Raw genomic sequence first — 14,095 nt, 5'->3', positions numbered from 1 at the left:
ATTCTCAGCTGTAACAGTAGGTGGCACAGTAACTCGTGGTGCGGAATGTGGAAAACTTAAGGACCGGCACCATTAGAGATCTCTACTTGGAAATAATCTGAATTTTGTTCCCTTGTCATATAATTGCTACATTTATTATCAATACAGCATTAAAAATAGTTTACCAGATTGCATTTTGGTGAATTTAAATATTGGGTCGCCCCTGAGGGAAAACTAGTTGAGAATCACTGGTTTAACTAACATCCATCTGTATTTAAAAAACAACATTTTTAGTAATTTAGCAGACGCTCTTATCCAGAGCGACTTACAGTTAGTGAGTGCATACATTTTTCATACTAATAATATACTAATACTAATAATAGGCCTTTAATCCATTACATTCACTGATAACATTTACTCTAAATTTGATCGCTAAGATCTTTTATGTTAAATGGCGCCACTCTGCGAATGGTGGTCCTTAAGAGCTTATAAGTCTTTTGATTTCTATTAAATGGTTACATTCTAATATGGGCAATTGACAAAAGGTTTTCAAGAGTGTAAAAAAATACACTAAATGTGTTCAATTTAATTTCTATACAAGATTCCCATGTTTAGTCCTGTGGAAAAAGTCATGAGGTGCAACCATTTATAATTTGCTATATTTATTATTTTCTGTAAATGTCTCACAAAATACATTTTCATACTATAATTTAGAGACTCTTTCAGATGCATACACATCGGGAAATACAAATGAATATCTTGCAAGCAGCCGTATTGTGGTTCTCACTTGGTGCCGTTGCCTGGACCGTAGATACCTGTGATCAGAGATAGGGGGGGGAGATAGATGGAACATTCATTACCTGTGATCAGAGATAGGGGAGGAGATAGATGGAACACTCATTACCTGCGATCAGAGAGGGGGGGGGGGGGGGGGGGGGTGGAACACTCATTACCTGAGATCAGAGATAGGGGAGGACAGAGATGGAACACTCATTACCTGTGATCAGAGATAGGGGAGGAGATAGATGGAACACTCATTACCTGTGATCAGAGATAGGGGAGGAGATAGATGGAACACTCATTACCTGTGATCAGAGATAGGGGAGGAGATAGATGGAACACTCATTACCTGTGATCAGAGATGGGGGGGGGGGATAGATGGAACATTCATTACCTGTGATCAGAGATAGGGGAGGAGATAGATGGAACACTCATTACCTGTGATCAGAGAGGGGGGGGGGGGATGGAACACTCATTACCTGTGATCAGAGATAGGGGGGGGGGAGATAGATGGAACATTCATTACCTGTGATCAGAGATAGGGCAGGAGATAGATGGAACACTCATTACCTGTGATCAGAGATGGGGGGGGGGGGAGATGGAACACTCATTACCTGTGATCAGAGATAGGGGGGGGGGGAGATGGAACACTCATTACCTGTGATCAGAGATAGGGGAGGAGATAGATGGAACACTCATTACCTGTGATCAGAGATAGGGGAGGAGATAGATGGAACACTCATTACCTGTGATCAGAGATAGGGGAGGAGAGAGATGGAACACTCATTACCTGCGATCAGAGATAGGGGGGGAGATAGATGGAACAAGGGGGAAAAAACGTACAAAAATAATTGAGTCCTGTATAAATGAGATCGTAGTAAGTTTTGCTGTAACTGGAATAATTTGGGAACGCATAATAAAAGTTGCACCATGTTATCTGAAATGGTATGACACCAGGTTTAAAGGGACAATCTGGGATTCAAACAACAACAAAATCTAATCTAATTTTATTTGTCACATGCGTCGAATACAACGGGTGTAGACTTTACCGTGAAATCAATCAATCAAATGTATTTATAAAGCCCTTTTTACATCAGCAGATGTCACAAAGTGCTATACGGAAAACCCAGCATAAAACCCCAAACAGCAAGTAATGCAGATGTAGAAGCACGAGTCATGCTTGCTTACGAACCCTTCCCAACGATGCAGAGTTAAACAATAATAATAATAATACGAACACAATGGAGTACAGGCAATATGGCATTTTATTGAATAGTTTGGGGTAGGTCTCGTCTCAGAGGAATGCTCCTCAGATTCAGTTGCCGATGACAGGTTATGCCATGGATCATTTAGCTATTTGATTTTGAATTTTAGGCCCCCTTTAGTTATCAAAAAATAAATAAAAATAAAAGATTTGATAAAATATTGAATTTGGCCTTTAATACTAAAACCCATAGAGACGCATTGAATAAAACATTCACAAATAGCAAAGAAAGACAGTCAGAAAATTAATCATAAGTAATAAGGTTTTGAAGTATCTGTCCTGTATCTAGGAGATATAAAAAAGATCAGGAAATATTAAAAGTTTTTTTGGACACATATTTAACCCCTTATTTTTGTTGCCACAAAACTACCTCCATACTTCTATTCGTTTGTATGGGTTACCCTTCAGACGAGTCCCGTCGTTGTAGAGAAAAACGGCGAACACCATCGTGTTCGTGAGAGTTTGCCCTTTCCATAGACCCGGTCGTAGTTTGTAGGCCAAGTTGTACCGGACGCTACAGATGTTTTCATGAGAAGACTGATTTTTGAGATTGTCTCATGGTCTGACGAACACCGCCGTAGCTCGGCCACATTTCACCGCAGATGCTAGGCTGGATTGTGACGCAGCCCATCCAAAAAGACTGATTTTGATGGGGATTCTTTAAATGTTACTTTAAATGTTACGGATTTAATAGGTGATTGACATTCCGCACACTTGCTAATCGTAAAGAGGAGAAGAGACGTGACACTATCCTGATGAGGTAATGTTATTAACACTACCATAAAAATACCTGCTATGCTGATGAGGTAATGTTATTAACACTACCATATAAATACCTGTTATGCTGATGAGGTAACATTATAACCACTATATAAATACCTGTTATGCTGATGAGGTACCATTATAACCACTACTATATAAATACCTGTTATGCTGATGAGGTAACATTATAACCACTACTATATAAATACCTGTTATGCTGATGAGGTACCATTATAACCACTACTATATAAATACCTGCTATGCTGATGAGGTACCATTATAACCACTACTATATAAATACCTGCTATGCTGATGAGGTAACATTATAACCACTATATAAATACCTGCTATGCTGATGAGGTACCATTATAACCACTACTATATAAATACTTGTTATGCTGATGAGGTACCATTATAACCACTATATAAATACCTGTTATGCTGATGAGGTAACATTATGACCACTACTATATAAATACCTGTTATGCTGATGAGGTACCATTATAACCACTACTATATAAATACCTGCTATGCTGATGAGGTACCATTATAACCACTATATAAATACCTGTTATGCTGATGAGGTAACATTATAACCACTACTATATAAATACCTGTTATGCTGATGAGGTAACATTATAACCACCACTATATAAATACCTGCTATGCTGATGAGGTACCATTATAACCACTACTATATAAATACCTGTTATGCTGATGAGGTAACATTATAACCACTACTATATAAATACCTGTTATGCTGATGAGGTACCATTATAACCACTACTATATAAATACCTGCTATGCTGATGAGGTACCATTATAACCACTACTATATAAATACCTGCTATGCTGATGAGGTACCATTATAACCACTACTATATAAATACTTGTTATGCTGATGAGGTACCATTATAACCACTATATAAATACCTGTTATGCTGATGAGGTAACATTATGACCACTACTATATAAATACCTGTTATGCTGATGAGGTACCATTATAACCACTACTATATAAATACCTGCTATGCTGATGCGGTACCATTATAACCACTATATAAATACCTGTTATGCTGATGAGGTAACATTATAACCACTACTATATAAATATCTGTTATGCTGATGAGGTAACATTATAACCACCACTATATAAATACCTGCTAAGCTGATGAGGTACCATTATAACCACTACTATATAAATACCTGTTATGCTGATGAGGTAACATTATAACCACTACTATATAAATACCTGCTATGCTGATGAGGTAACATTATAACCACTACTATATAAATACCTGTTATACTGATGAGGTACCATTATAACCACTACTATATAAATACCTGCTATGCTGATGAGGTACCATTATAACCACCACTATATAAATACCTGCTATGCTGATGAGGTACCATTATAACCACTACTATATAAATACCTGCTATGCTGATGAGGTACCATTATAACCACTACTATATAAATACCTGTTATGCTGATGAGGTACCATTATAACCACTACTATATAAATACCTGTTATGCGGATGATGTATTATTATATCAAATCAAATCAAATTGTATTGGCCACATGCGCCGAATACAACAGGTGCAGACATTACAGTGAAATGCTTACTTACAGCGCTTAACCACCATTTGATATGTTAAGATTTGATAAGTTATGTTAAGATATAAAATATGATAAGATATGTTAAGATATGATAAGATATGAGCTGCTAGAAGGCCTGTAACTCACTGAGCTGCTAGGACATAGCTCACCGTAGCTATTTGATACTGTATACTTTATTCTGATTCTGTTGATTACAGCCAGCCAAATTGGGAGTTGGTTTTCATATGAAGTGCACAAATCCACTGACATCCCTTTGAACTCAAGCACCGTGAAATAAACCACTATGTAGCAAAATGCACACTGACAATAATGCCTGTTTTCAACACATACTGCAGTGTATCAAAATGAAAATGAAAGAAAAAGCATTTCTAAATATTTATCTGCAGGCTGAAGGAGTGGTCACTGAGTGTCTGCAGAGTATTTAAAGAAGCAAGGTTATTCCACACACACATCCTCCTGAACCCAACTCATCCTCCTGAACCCAACTCATCCTCCTGAACCCAACTCATCCTCCTGAACCCAACTCATTCTCCTGAACCCAACTCATCCTCCTGAACCCAACTCATCCTCCTGAACCCAACTCATTCTCCTGAACCCAACTCATCCTCCTGAACCCAACTCATCCTCCTGAACCCAACTCATTCTCCTGAACCCAACTCATCCTCCTGAACCCAACTCATCCTCCTGAACCCAACTCATCCTCCTGAACCCAACTCATTCTCCTGAACCCAACTCATCCTCCTGAACCCAACTCATTCTCCTGTGTTCTCTAAACTAGTCACTATATAGCAAATCCTATAAAGGGAAGAGGGGGCCATTTCAGACACAAATCACTGTAACCTGCTGTCACCTGCCCCCTATAAAGGGAAGAGGGGGCCATTTCAGAAAGCTACGTCAGGTCTCTCTCACACACACTTTACCTTCACACCGAACCCTGAACATCGGCACGGAGAGACTAATACATGGTGAGATTGAGTTGAGGTACAATAATTGTGGATCTGTCTCCGTCTGTACGTTCGTTCGTATGTTATGTTTGTTCGTCCGTTAGTCACAAGCGATATCTCAGACAGCACTGGGCCCGATTCTGACGAAACTTCGGTGAATGATGCGTCTTGCCATAGTGATACCTGGGGCGGCAGGTAGCGCAGTGGTTAAGAGCGTTGTGCCAGTAACCGGAAAGGTCGCTGGTTCTAATCCCCGAGCCGACTAGGTGAAAAATCTGTCGATGTGCCCTTGAGCAAGGCACTTAACCCTAATTGCTCCTGTAAGTCGCTCTGGATAAGAGCGTCTGCTAAAATGACGTAAATGTAATACGGCATTTACAAAAGTACACTGATTGGCCCAAGGGGGGGCGCTATAGTAATCAACTGTACGTATGTCAGTCACATCTCAGACAACACTGGCACCTCATTACGACAATCTTTATTCGGGACTCTTAGAACATTCTCAGCCCTGAGCAAAATCCTTTTCTATCCAAGATCAAACTATATTGATGTTATCTACAGTGCCGTGGAAAAGTATTTGCCCCCTTTCTAAATTTCTCCACTTTTGCATATTTTCGATACTGAATGTTATGAGATCTTCAACCAAAACCTAATATTAGATAAAGGGAACCTGAGTGAACAAATAACACAACAATTACATACTTATTTCATTCAACAAAGTTATGCAACACCTAATGCCCCTGTGTGAAAAAGTAATTGCCCCCTTACACTTCCTTATTGAGCGCGTCACTTGTACTTCCTGTTTGAGCTTTTGTTTGTAAACAGAAAGCAGGATGATAGAGTCGTGGTCTGATTCACCCAAGGGAGGACGTGGGATGGCCTTTTATGCGTTTCTGTGGGTAGAATAAAAATAGTCTAGAGTTTTAGCTCCCCTTGTGGCGCAGGAGACGTGCTACATCCATCAGCTACATCTCTACATCCATCATCTACATCCTACATCCATCAGCGACATCTCTACATTCTACATCAATCATCTACATCTCTACATCCATCATATACATCCTACATCAATCATCTACATCCTACATCAATCATCTACATCCTACATCAATCATCTACATCCTACATCAATCAGCTACATCCTACATCAATCATCTACATCCATCATCTACATCTCTACATCCTACATCAATCATTTACATCTCTACATCCATCATCTACATTCCTACATCCATCATTTACATCCCTACATCCATCAGCTACATCCATCATTTACATCCCTATATCCATCAACTACATCAATCATCTACATCCATCATCTACATCCATCATTTACATCCCTACATCCATCAACTACATCCATCATCTACATCCCTACATCCATCATCTACATCCCTACATCCATCAACTACATCCATCATCTACATCCCTACATCCATCATCTACATCCCTACATCCATCAACTACATCCATCATCTACATCCCTACATCCATCAACTACATCCATCATTTACATCCCTACATCCATCAGCTACATCCCTACATCCATCAGCTACATCCTACATCCATCATCTACATCCATCATCTACATCTACATCCATCATCTACATCCTACATCCATCATCTACATCCTACATCCATCATCTACATCCATCATCTACATCCTACATCCATCATCTACATCCTACATCCATCAGCTACATCCCTACATCCATCATCTACATCCATCATTTACATCCTACATCCATCAGCTACATCCCTACATCCATCAGCTACATCCATCATCTACATCCTACATCCATCATCTACATCCTACATCCATCAGCTATATCCTACATCCATCATCTACATCCTACATCCATCCATCCTTACATCCATTCAACCATCCAACCTTACATCCAATCATCTATCATATCATAATCTGAAGTTTATAAATTACCAACAAACCTGTTCTAAATAAAAGGTCAAAAGGTGCTGCCTCCCACCAATCCTACCCAGTTTCTTTGAGCTATTTTTCAAGAACGGTTTTTAAGTCTCCCCGCTTTAAAGTCTCCGCCCACAAGAAACGTTGCCTCTGCGTGAACGGTTTCTTGTTTGTTTATGGCGTCAAAGTGGTGTTTGCTTGAAGTGGGATGGACACAGCTGAGATAATTAGGGATGAGAACTCTCTTGTTCAATAGAAAGATCTGCAGCTTACCAATGACGTATTCTATATCAAGTGAGCAAAAGCTTGAGATGTCCTTCACACTGGAAGCAGCGCACCAGTTGTTGTTTATGAAGAGGCACAGCCCTCCCCCTTTGTTCTACGTTCATAGATTAGCGACTAGCGTTGTTTAGCCTCGCCATACCGTCCAGCTTTCTCTGACTCCATGAGAGAGGTAGAGCAGGGAGTATTAGTGACTAGCGTTGTCATTATCACTCCCTGTTCTACCACAGACTCAGCTACGTCAGAACAATAGGCAAATTGTTATCCGTCAAAATAAATTAAACCTATCCCTGACTATTACCATTTGAGGGTTAACTCATTTGGTTATTATTTACAATGTGGAAGCCAACAGCGTCTTCTTGTTATAATACCCTGTCTGTTATACAGTTTATATAAATAAATAATTCATTTACTTTTTTTGTTCTTTAAAAAAAAAAAGAAAAAAAAGAGAACTATTCAGTTTAACGTGTTTAACTGTATTTTGGGTGTTGAATCAGTCAATCAAACAGTGAACTGTGTTTGACACGCGTGTCAAAAGCTTCACAGACCACACCCTGTGCAGTACCTTCCCTAAAACATTTGCCACAGTGTCAAATTACAATAAAGGATTTGAGTGGTGTGAAAACATCCACACACATACTATATACAAATATATATATATATATATTTTTTTTTTTTACTACATATTTGTATGCTTTCTATGCAACTAACTCAGTCCAGGAAGCTCAGTGCGATCTCACAGTTCAACACACATTAGTCTTCCCTGCCAGGAAGCTGGCTTTCTCACAGCTCAATACCCATAATTCTTCACTGCATAGAGAGAGTCCGCCCAGTCAGCCTCTGTCTGTGTGAAGGAGGAGGGACTTCCTTGTTCTTTTCATACCAACAGTCTCTCCCGCCAACCAGACTCTGCTGTAGCTTCCTGCCTGACTGACTGCTTCCCGCCATATAAAAACCCCACCTCTTCCTTTCTCCTCCAGTTCTGCCTTCTCCTCTGAATCCTCGACGTCAGCCTGTGAAGGAAAAGAAAACCAGACAAAATGGTGAGTGCTGACAGCTGATGTAGATTCTTTCTGTCTGGAGGGAAAGCATATGGATGATGGTGGTTATTCTGTTACATAAAGATCATGTGATTCTCTGCCCTTCCTCTTTTTTATATGTAGATTTCAGATATTATGTATACTACTGATAAGGGATAAATGTGATTTATTGTAATTTAGGTTAAAAAAATATATTATATTTTTAAAAAAATTCTATGTACTGAGTCATTGTTCTACTTGTTCATAGACTATCCACTGTTTAGATAGAAAACCTCAAATAGCTTCCGAATAGAAACATGCATTTTCTGTGAAAAAATTGATGTTTTTACGAGATTCCGGCAATTGTGAGAGGAGGATGGAATGATTGAGTACAAAGGAGAACAGGGAGGAGTGATCTGGGATGGGAGCCATTTTCTCTGTTAGGGTCTTGTGAGAGATATCTCTTGCTGTTACACTGCAATGGGTGTGCAGCTGGACCGGAGGGAGGGAGGGAGGAGAGGAAGGAGGAGAGGAGGGAGGGAGGAGAGGAAGGAGGAGAGGAGGGAGGGAGGAGAGGAGGGAGGAGAGAGAAAAGGAGGGAGGGAAAAAAGAGGAGAGAGAGGAGGAGGGGTGGCTCACAGGAACAAGGCACACCTTTTCCTCTCTGGTCCTCTGCTCTTAAAGATACAGGGTCATAAAAAAAAACGATCTCTTGTCAAATGGCAGAGGATTTGAAAAATTACGTTGGACATTCCTATGGGGGAAATTAATGGGGAAAGAATAGGGTTTTGGGATATACGCCGAAAGTAAGGTCTGAGGTTAACACAGGCTTAGGAGATCTTATACGCTTTGGTCTATGGGATAATATCAGTCAGTTCACATGACCTTCACGAATTATAAAGCCTTTATGTGCTTGTTTTGATTACATAAATGCTTCAAAAAGTGACCTTAGCTGATGAAGATCTCATAGAACAAAACGTATAAGATCTCCTAAGCCTGTGTTTACCACAGACCTTATTTTCAGCATTTTATATAAAAATGTAAATAAAGATTAATTTCCCCATAGGCTTTGGCCAATGAGCCATGGGAGAGTTAGCCTCTGTTAATGCCTACAAAAAGACACCATTACTATTGATCTCTATTAGTGTCATACACTCAAGATTGTGGTCACACTTCTTAGCCGAATACAACCGGGACAGCCTAGTGTAGCCAATTACTATTATTTTTTATTTTTTTAAATTAGGGGGTAGATCAGCTTTAATATTGCAGATAGATTGTCAATGTAATTGTAATTGTCTGCATCACTTCCAATCCCCAATATGTTTTTTTTCTCGTAAATATATATATATATATATATATATACACACATACACACTGTACATACACACACACATATATATATATATATATATATATGTAGCCAATGACTTTGCTTGAATGCAATTTCGCTAAATGGGTGACCATATCCCTCCTGTATTTATTTTATTTTATTTTTTATTTTTTACTTTCACTTACCATATGGATCTTACAGTAATATATTGATGATTGTTTCTGCAGAGAAACAATACAATTGAGACGGTCTGAAATGTCTTTCAACCATTATTTTATCAATCCACTCCTTCCAACACTTCACCGTCTTAAATGTGTATACACCTGATTTGATTCAAGTTTCCATGTCGTTGATCTCTTGTACCTTCTCTTTTTCAGCGTGAGTGTATTTCTATGCATGTGGGCCAAGCCGGAGTCCAGATGGGCAACGCCTGTTGGGAGCTGTACTGCTTGGAGCATGGGATCCAGCCGGACGGACAGATGCCCAGCGACAAGACGTGTGGAGGTGGAGACGACTCCTTCAACACCTTCTTCAGTGAGACCGGAGCCGGAAAGCATGTCCCACGTGCCATCTTCGTTGATCTGGAGCCCACTGTCATCGGTAAGATGAGACTCCTCTGAAATCCTAGAGGAAATCCATCCTAGAGGAAGCCCATCTTTGAATGCGGGTTTTCATATTCTGTCGGAAGATATTCTGAATATTCTGATATTCCAAACATTCAGATATTCTGACTTCTGAATATTCCAAATACCCGATACTTGAATATTCTCATATTCGCAATATTCGGACATTCGGAATCTACCTTTGTCTTTCAGATGAGGTTAGGACAGGTACCTATCGCCAGCTGTTCCATCCCGAGCAGCTCATTACGGGTAAGGAAGATGCTGCCAACAACTACGCCCGCGGTCACTACACCATCGGCAAGGAGATCATTGACCTGGTTCTGGACAGGACACGCAAACTGGTGAGTCATCTTTCTACACTCTTGATGACATAGTGCTCTAACTAGGGTTCTGCTAAACGGAAAGGGTTCTAGATGGGTTGTAGATAGAACACTTTTTATTCAAGAAGGTTCTTCAGAACGAAAGGGTTCTAAAAAGGTTATTTGTAGGGTAATAAGGTTCTACGTGGAACCATTAAGGGTTATTTTACAGGGACAAACCGAAGGACCCTTTTATGGTTCTAGGTAGAAAATGCAAACAGGTTCTCCATTGTATTCTTACTAGCGTAATATCATATCTAATAATGTTATTGTACCATTTCTCCATTCAGGCTGACCAGTGCACTGGGCTCCAGGGATTCCTCATCTTCCACAGCTTCGGAGGAGGCACTGGCTCTGGTTTCACCTCCCTGCTGATGGAACGTCTGTCTGTCGACTACGGAAAGAAGTCTAAGCTTGAGTTCGCCGTTTACCCAGCTCCCCAGGTGTCCACAGCTGTGGTGGAGCCATACAACTCCATCCTGACCACCCACACCACCCTGGAGCACTCTGACTGTGCCTTCATGGTGGACAATGAGGCCATCTATGACATCTGCCGCAGGAACCTCGACATTGAGCGTCCCTCATACACCAACCTCAACAGGCTCATTGGCCAGATCGTCTCCTCCATCACTGCCTCCCTGCGATTCGATGGAGCCCTGAATGTTGATCTAACAGAGTTCCAGACCAACTTGGTGCCCTACCCCCGTATCCACTTCCCTCTGGCCACCTATGCCCCAGTCATCTCCGCTGAGAAGGCCTATCACGAGCAGCTGTCAGTCGCTGACATCACCAACGCCTGCTTCGAGCCAGCCAATCAGATGGTGAAGTGTGACCCTCGTCACGGCAAATACATGGCCTGCTGTCTCCTTTACCGTGGTGACGTTGTTCCCAAAGATGTCAATTCTGCCATTGCTGCCATCAAGACCAAACGTACCATCCAGTTTGTGGACTGGTGTCCCACTGGCTTCAAGGTGGGTATCAACTACCAGCCCCCTACGGCGGTTCCTGGGGGAGACTTGGCCAAGGTCCAGAGGGCTGTGTGCATGCTGAGCAACACCACAGCCATTGCTGAGGCCTGGGCCCGTCTGGACCACAAGTTTGACCTGATGTACGCCAAGCGGGCCTTTGTGCACTGGTACGTTGGTGAGGGCATGGAGGAGGGAGAGTTCTCTGAGGCCAGAGAAGACATGGCAGCCCTGGAGAAGGATTATGAAGAGGTGGGCACTGACAGCGTGGGAGAAGAGGATGAGGAGGGAGAGGAATATTGAAGGGTTAAACAAACTAGGTGTTAGCCACCTTACATTCCAACACTGACTGTTGGAGGCCTACACTTAACACGACAGCAACACATTCCCCACTGCGGTGTTAACAGTCTCTGCTACATCTAGTCATGTTCTGTCTGGGTTTTCAATAAACGCGTCATAAACCAACTCAACTGTAAATGTTATTTTTTGTCTCAAAGATGATCATGATTGACTTTCAAATAAGCAGCTCGTAAAAACTCAAGTTTTGATAAGTTCAGGCTGCAGCTTCAAAGAAGATTGTTTTATGGCTGTGGTTGCTAGACTAGAACAGGCTTCATGACTGCTAGACTAGAACAGGCTTCATGACTGCTAGACTAGAACAGGCTTCATGACTGCTAGACTAGAACAGGCTTCATGACTGCTAGACTAGAACAGGCTTCATGACTGCTAGACAAGAACAGGCTTCATGACTGCTAGACAAGAACAGGCTTCATGACTGCTAGACAAGAACAGGCTTCATGACTGCTAGACTAGAACAGGCTTCATGACTGCTAGACAAGAACAGGCTTCATGACTGCTAGACAAGAACAGGCTTCATGACTGCTAGACTAGAACAGGCTTCATGACCGCTAGACTAGAACAGGCTTCATGACTGCTAGACAAGAACAGGCTTCATGACTGCTAGACTAGAACAGGCTTCATGACTGCTAGACAAGAACAGGCTTCATGACTGCTAGACAAGAACAGGCTTCATGACTGCTAGACTAGAACAGGCTTCATGACTGTTAGACTAGAACAGGCTTCACGACTGCTAGACTAGAACAGGCTTCATGACTGCTAGACTAGAACAGGCTTCATGACTGCTAGACTAGAACAGGCTTCATGACTGCTAGACAAGAACAGGCTTCATGACTGCTAGACTAGAACAGGCTTCATGACTGCTAGACAAGAACAGGCTTCATGACTGCTAGACAAGAACAGGCTTCATGACTGCTAGACTAGAACAGGCTTCATGACTGTTAGACTAGAACAGGCTTCATGACTGCTAGACTAGAACAGGCTTCATGACTGCTAGACTAGAACAGGCTTCACAGCTGCTAGACTAGAACAGGCTTCATGACTGCTAGACTAGAACAGGCTTCACAGCTGCTAGACTAGAACAGGCTTCACGACTGCTAGACTAGAACAGGCTTCACGACTGCTAGACTAGAACAGGCTTCACAGCTGCTAGACTAGAACAGGCTTCATGACTGCTAGACTAGAACAGGCTTCACAGCTGCTAGACTAGAACAGGCTTCACGACTGCTAGACTAGAACAGGCTTCACGACTGCTAGACTAGAACAGGCTTCACGACTGCTAGACTAGAACAGGCTTCACGACTGCTAGACTAGAACAGGCTTCATGACTGCTAGACTAGAACAGGCTTCATGACTGCTAGACTAGAACAGGCTTCACAGCTGCTAGACTAGAACAGGCTTCACGACCGCTAGACTAGAACAGGCTTCATGACCGCTATACTAGAACAGGCTTCACGACTGCTGGAATAGTAAAGGCCTGGAAGGTATACATTATAAGTCACTCCCAGAGATGTTAGTAAAACTATGAACTCACTGATGTCCACACAATTATTCAGATGGAAAAGTGACACAGATGTTTCATTTAAGGAGTCTTAAAAAGGCCCACTATGTTTACATTACATTTTAGTCATTTAGCAGACGCTCTTATCCAGAGCAACTTACAGTTAGTGAATACATATATATATATTTTTTCATACTGGTCCCCCGTGGGAATTGAACCCACAACCCTGGCGTTGCAAACGCCATGCTCTATCAACTGAACTACATCCCTGCCGGCCATTCCCTCCCCTACCCTGGACAACGCTAGGCCAATTGTGCGCTGCCCATGAGTCTCCCGGTCGCGGCCGGCTGCGACAGAGGCTGGATTCGAACCAGGATCTCTAGT

The 14,095-nt window shown here is 41.6% G+C and overlaps 1 protein-coding gene across 1 annotated transcript; it reads left to right on the top strand.

The window, feature by feature from the left end:
* Positions 1–8,524: 8,524 nt before the first annotated feature.
* Positions 8,525–12,318, top strand: LOC311143762 (tubulin alpha chain-like). The gene is made up of 4 exons (XM_084179640.1): positions 8,525–8,600; positions 10,284–10,506; positions 10,722–10,870; positions 11,179–12,318. The coding sequence occupies exons 1-4, from the start codon at positions 8,598–8,600 to the stop codon at positions 12,154–12,156; spliced, it is 1,353 nt and encodes a 450-aa protein (XP_084035766.1). The 5' UTR covers positions 8,525–8,597; the 3' UTR covers positions 12,157–12,318.
* The last annotated feature ends 1,777 nt before the right edge of the window (positions 12,319–14,095 follow it).

The sequence above is a fragment of the Coregonus lavaretus genome (genome assembly GCF_964263955.1).
Source record: "Coregonus lavaretus genome assembly, chromosome: 16".
Lineage (NCBI taxonomy): Eukaryota > Metazoa > Chordata > Actinopteri > Salmoniformes > Salmonidae > Coregonus > Coregonus lavaretus.
This window is presented reverse-complemented; position numbering and strand designations above follow the sequence as displayed.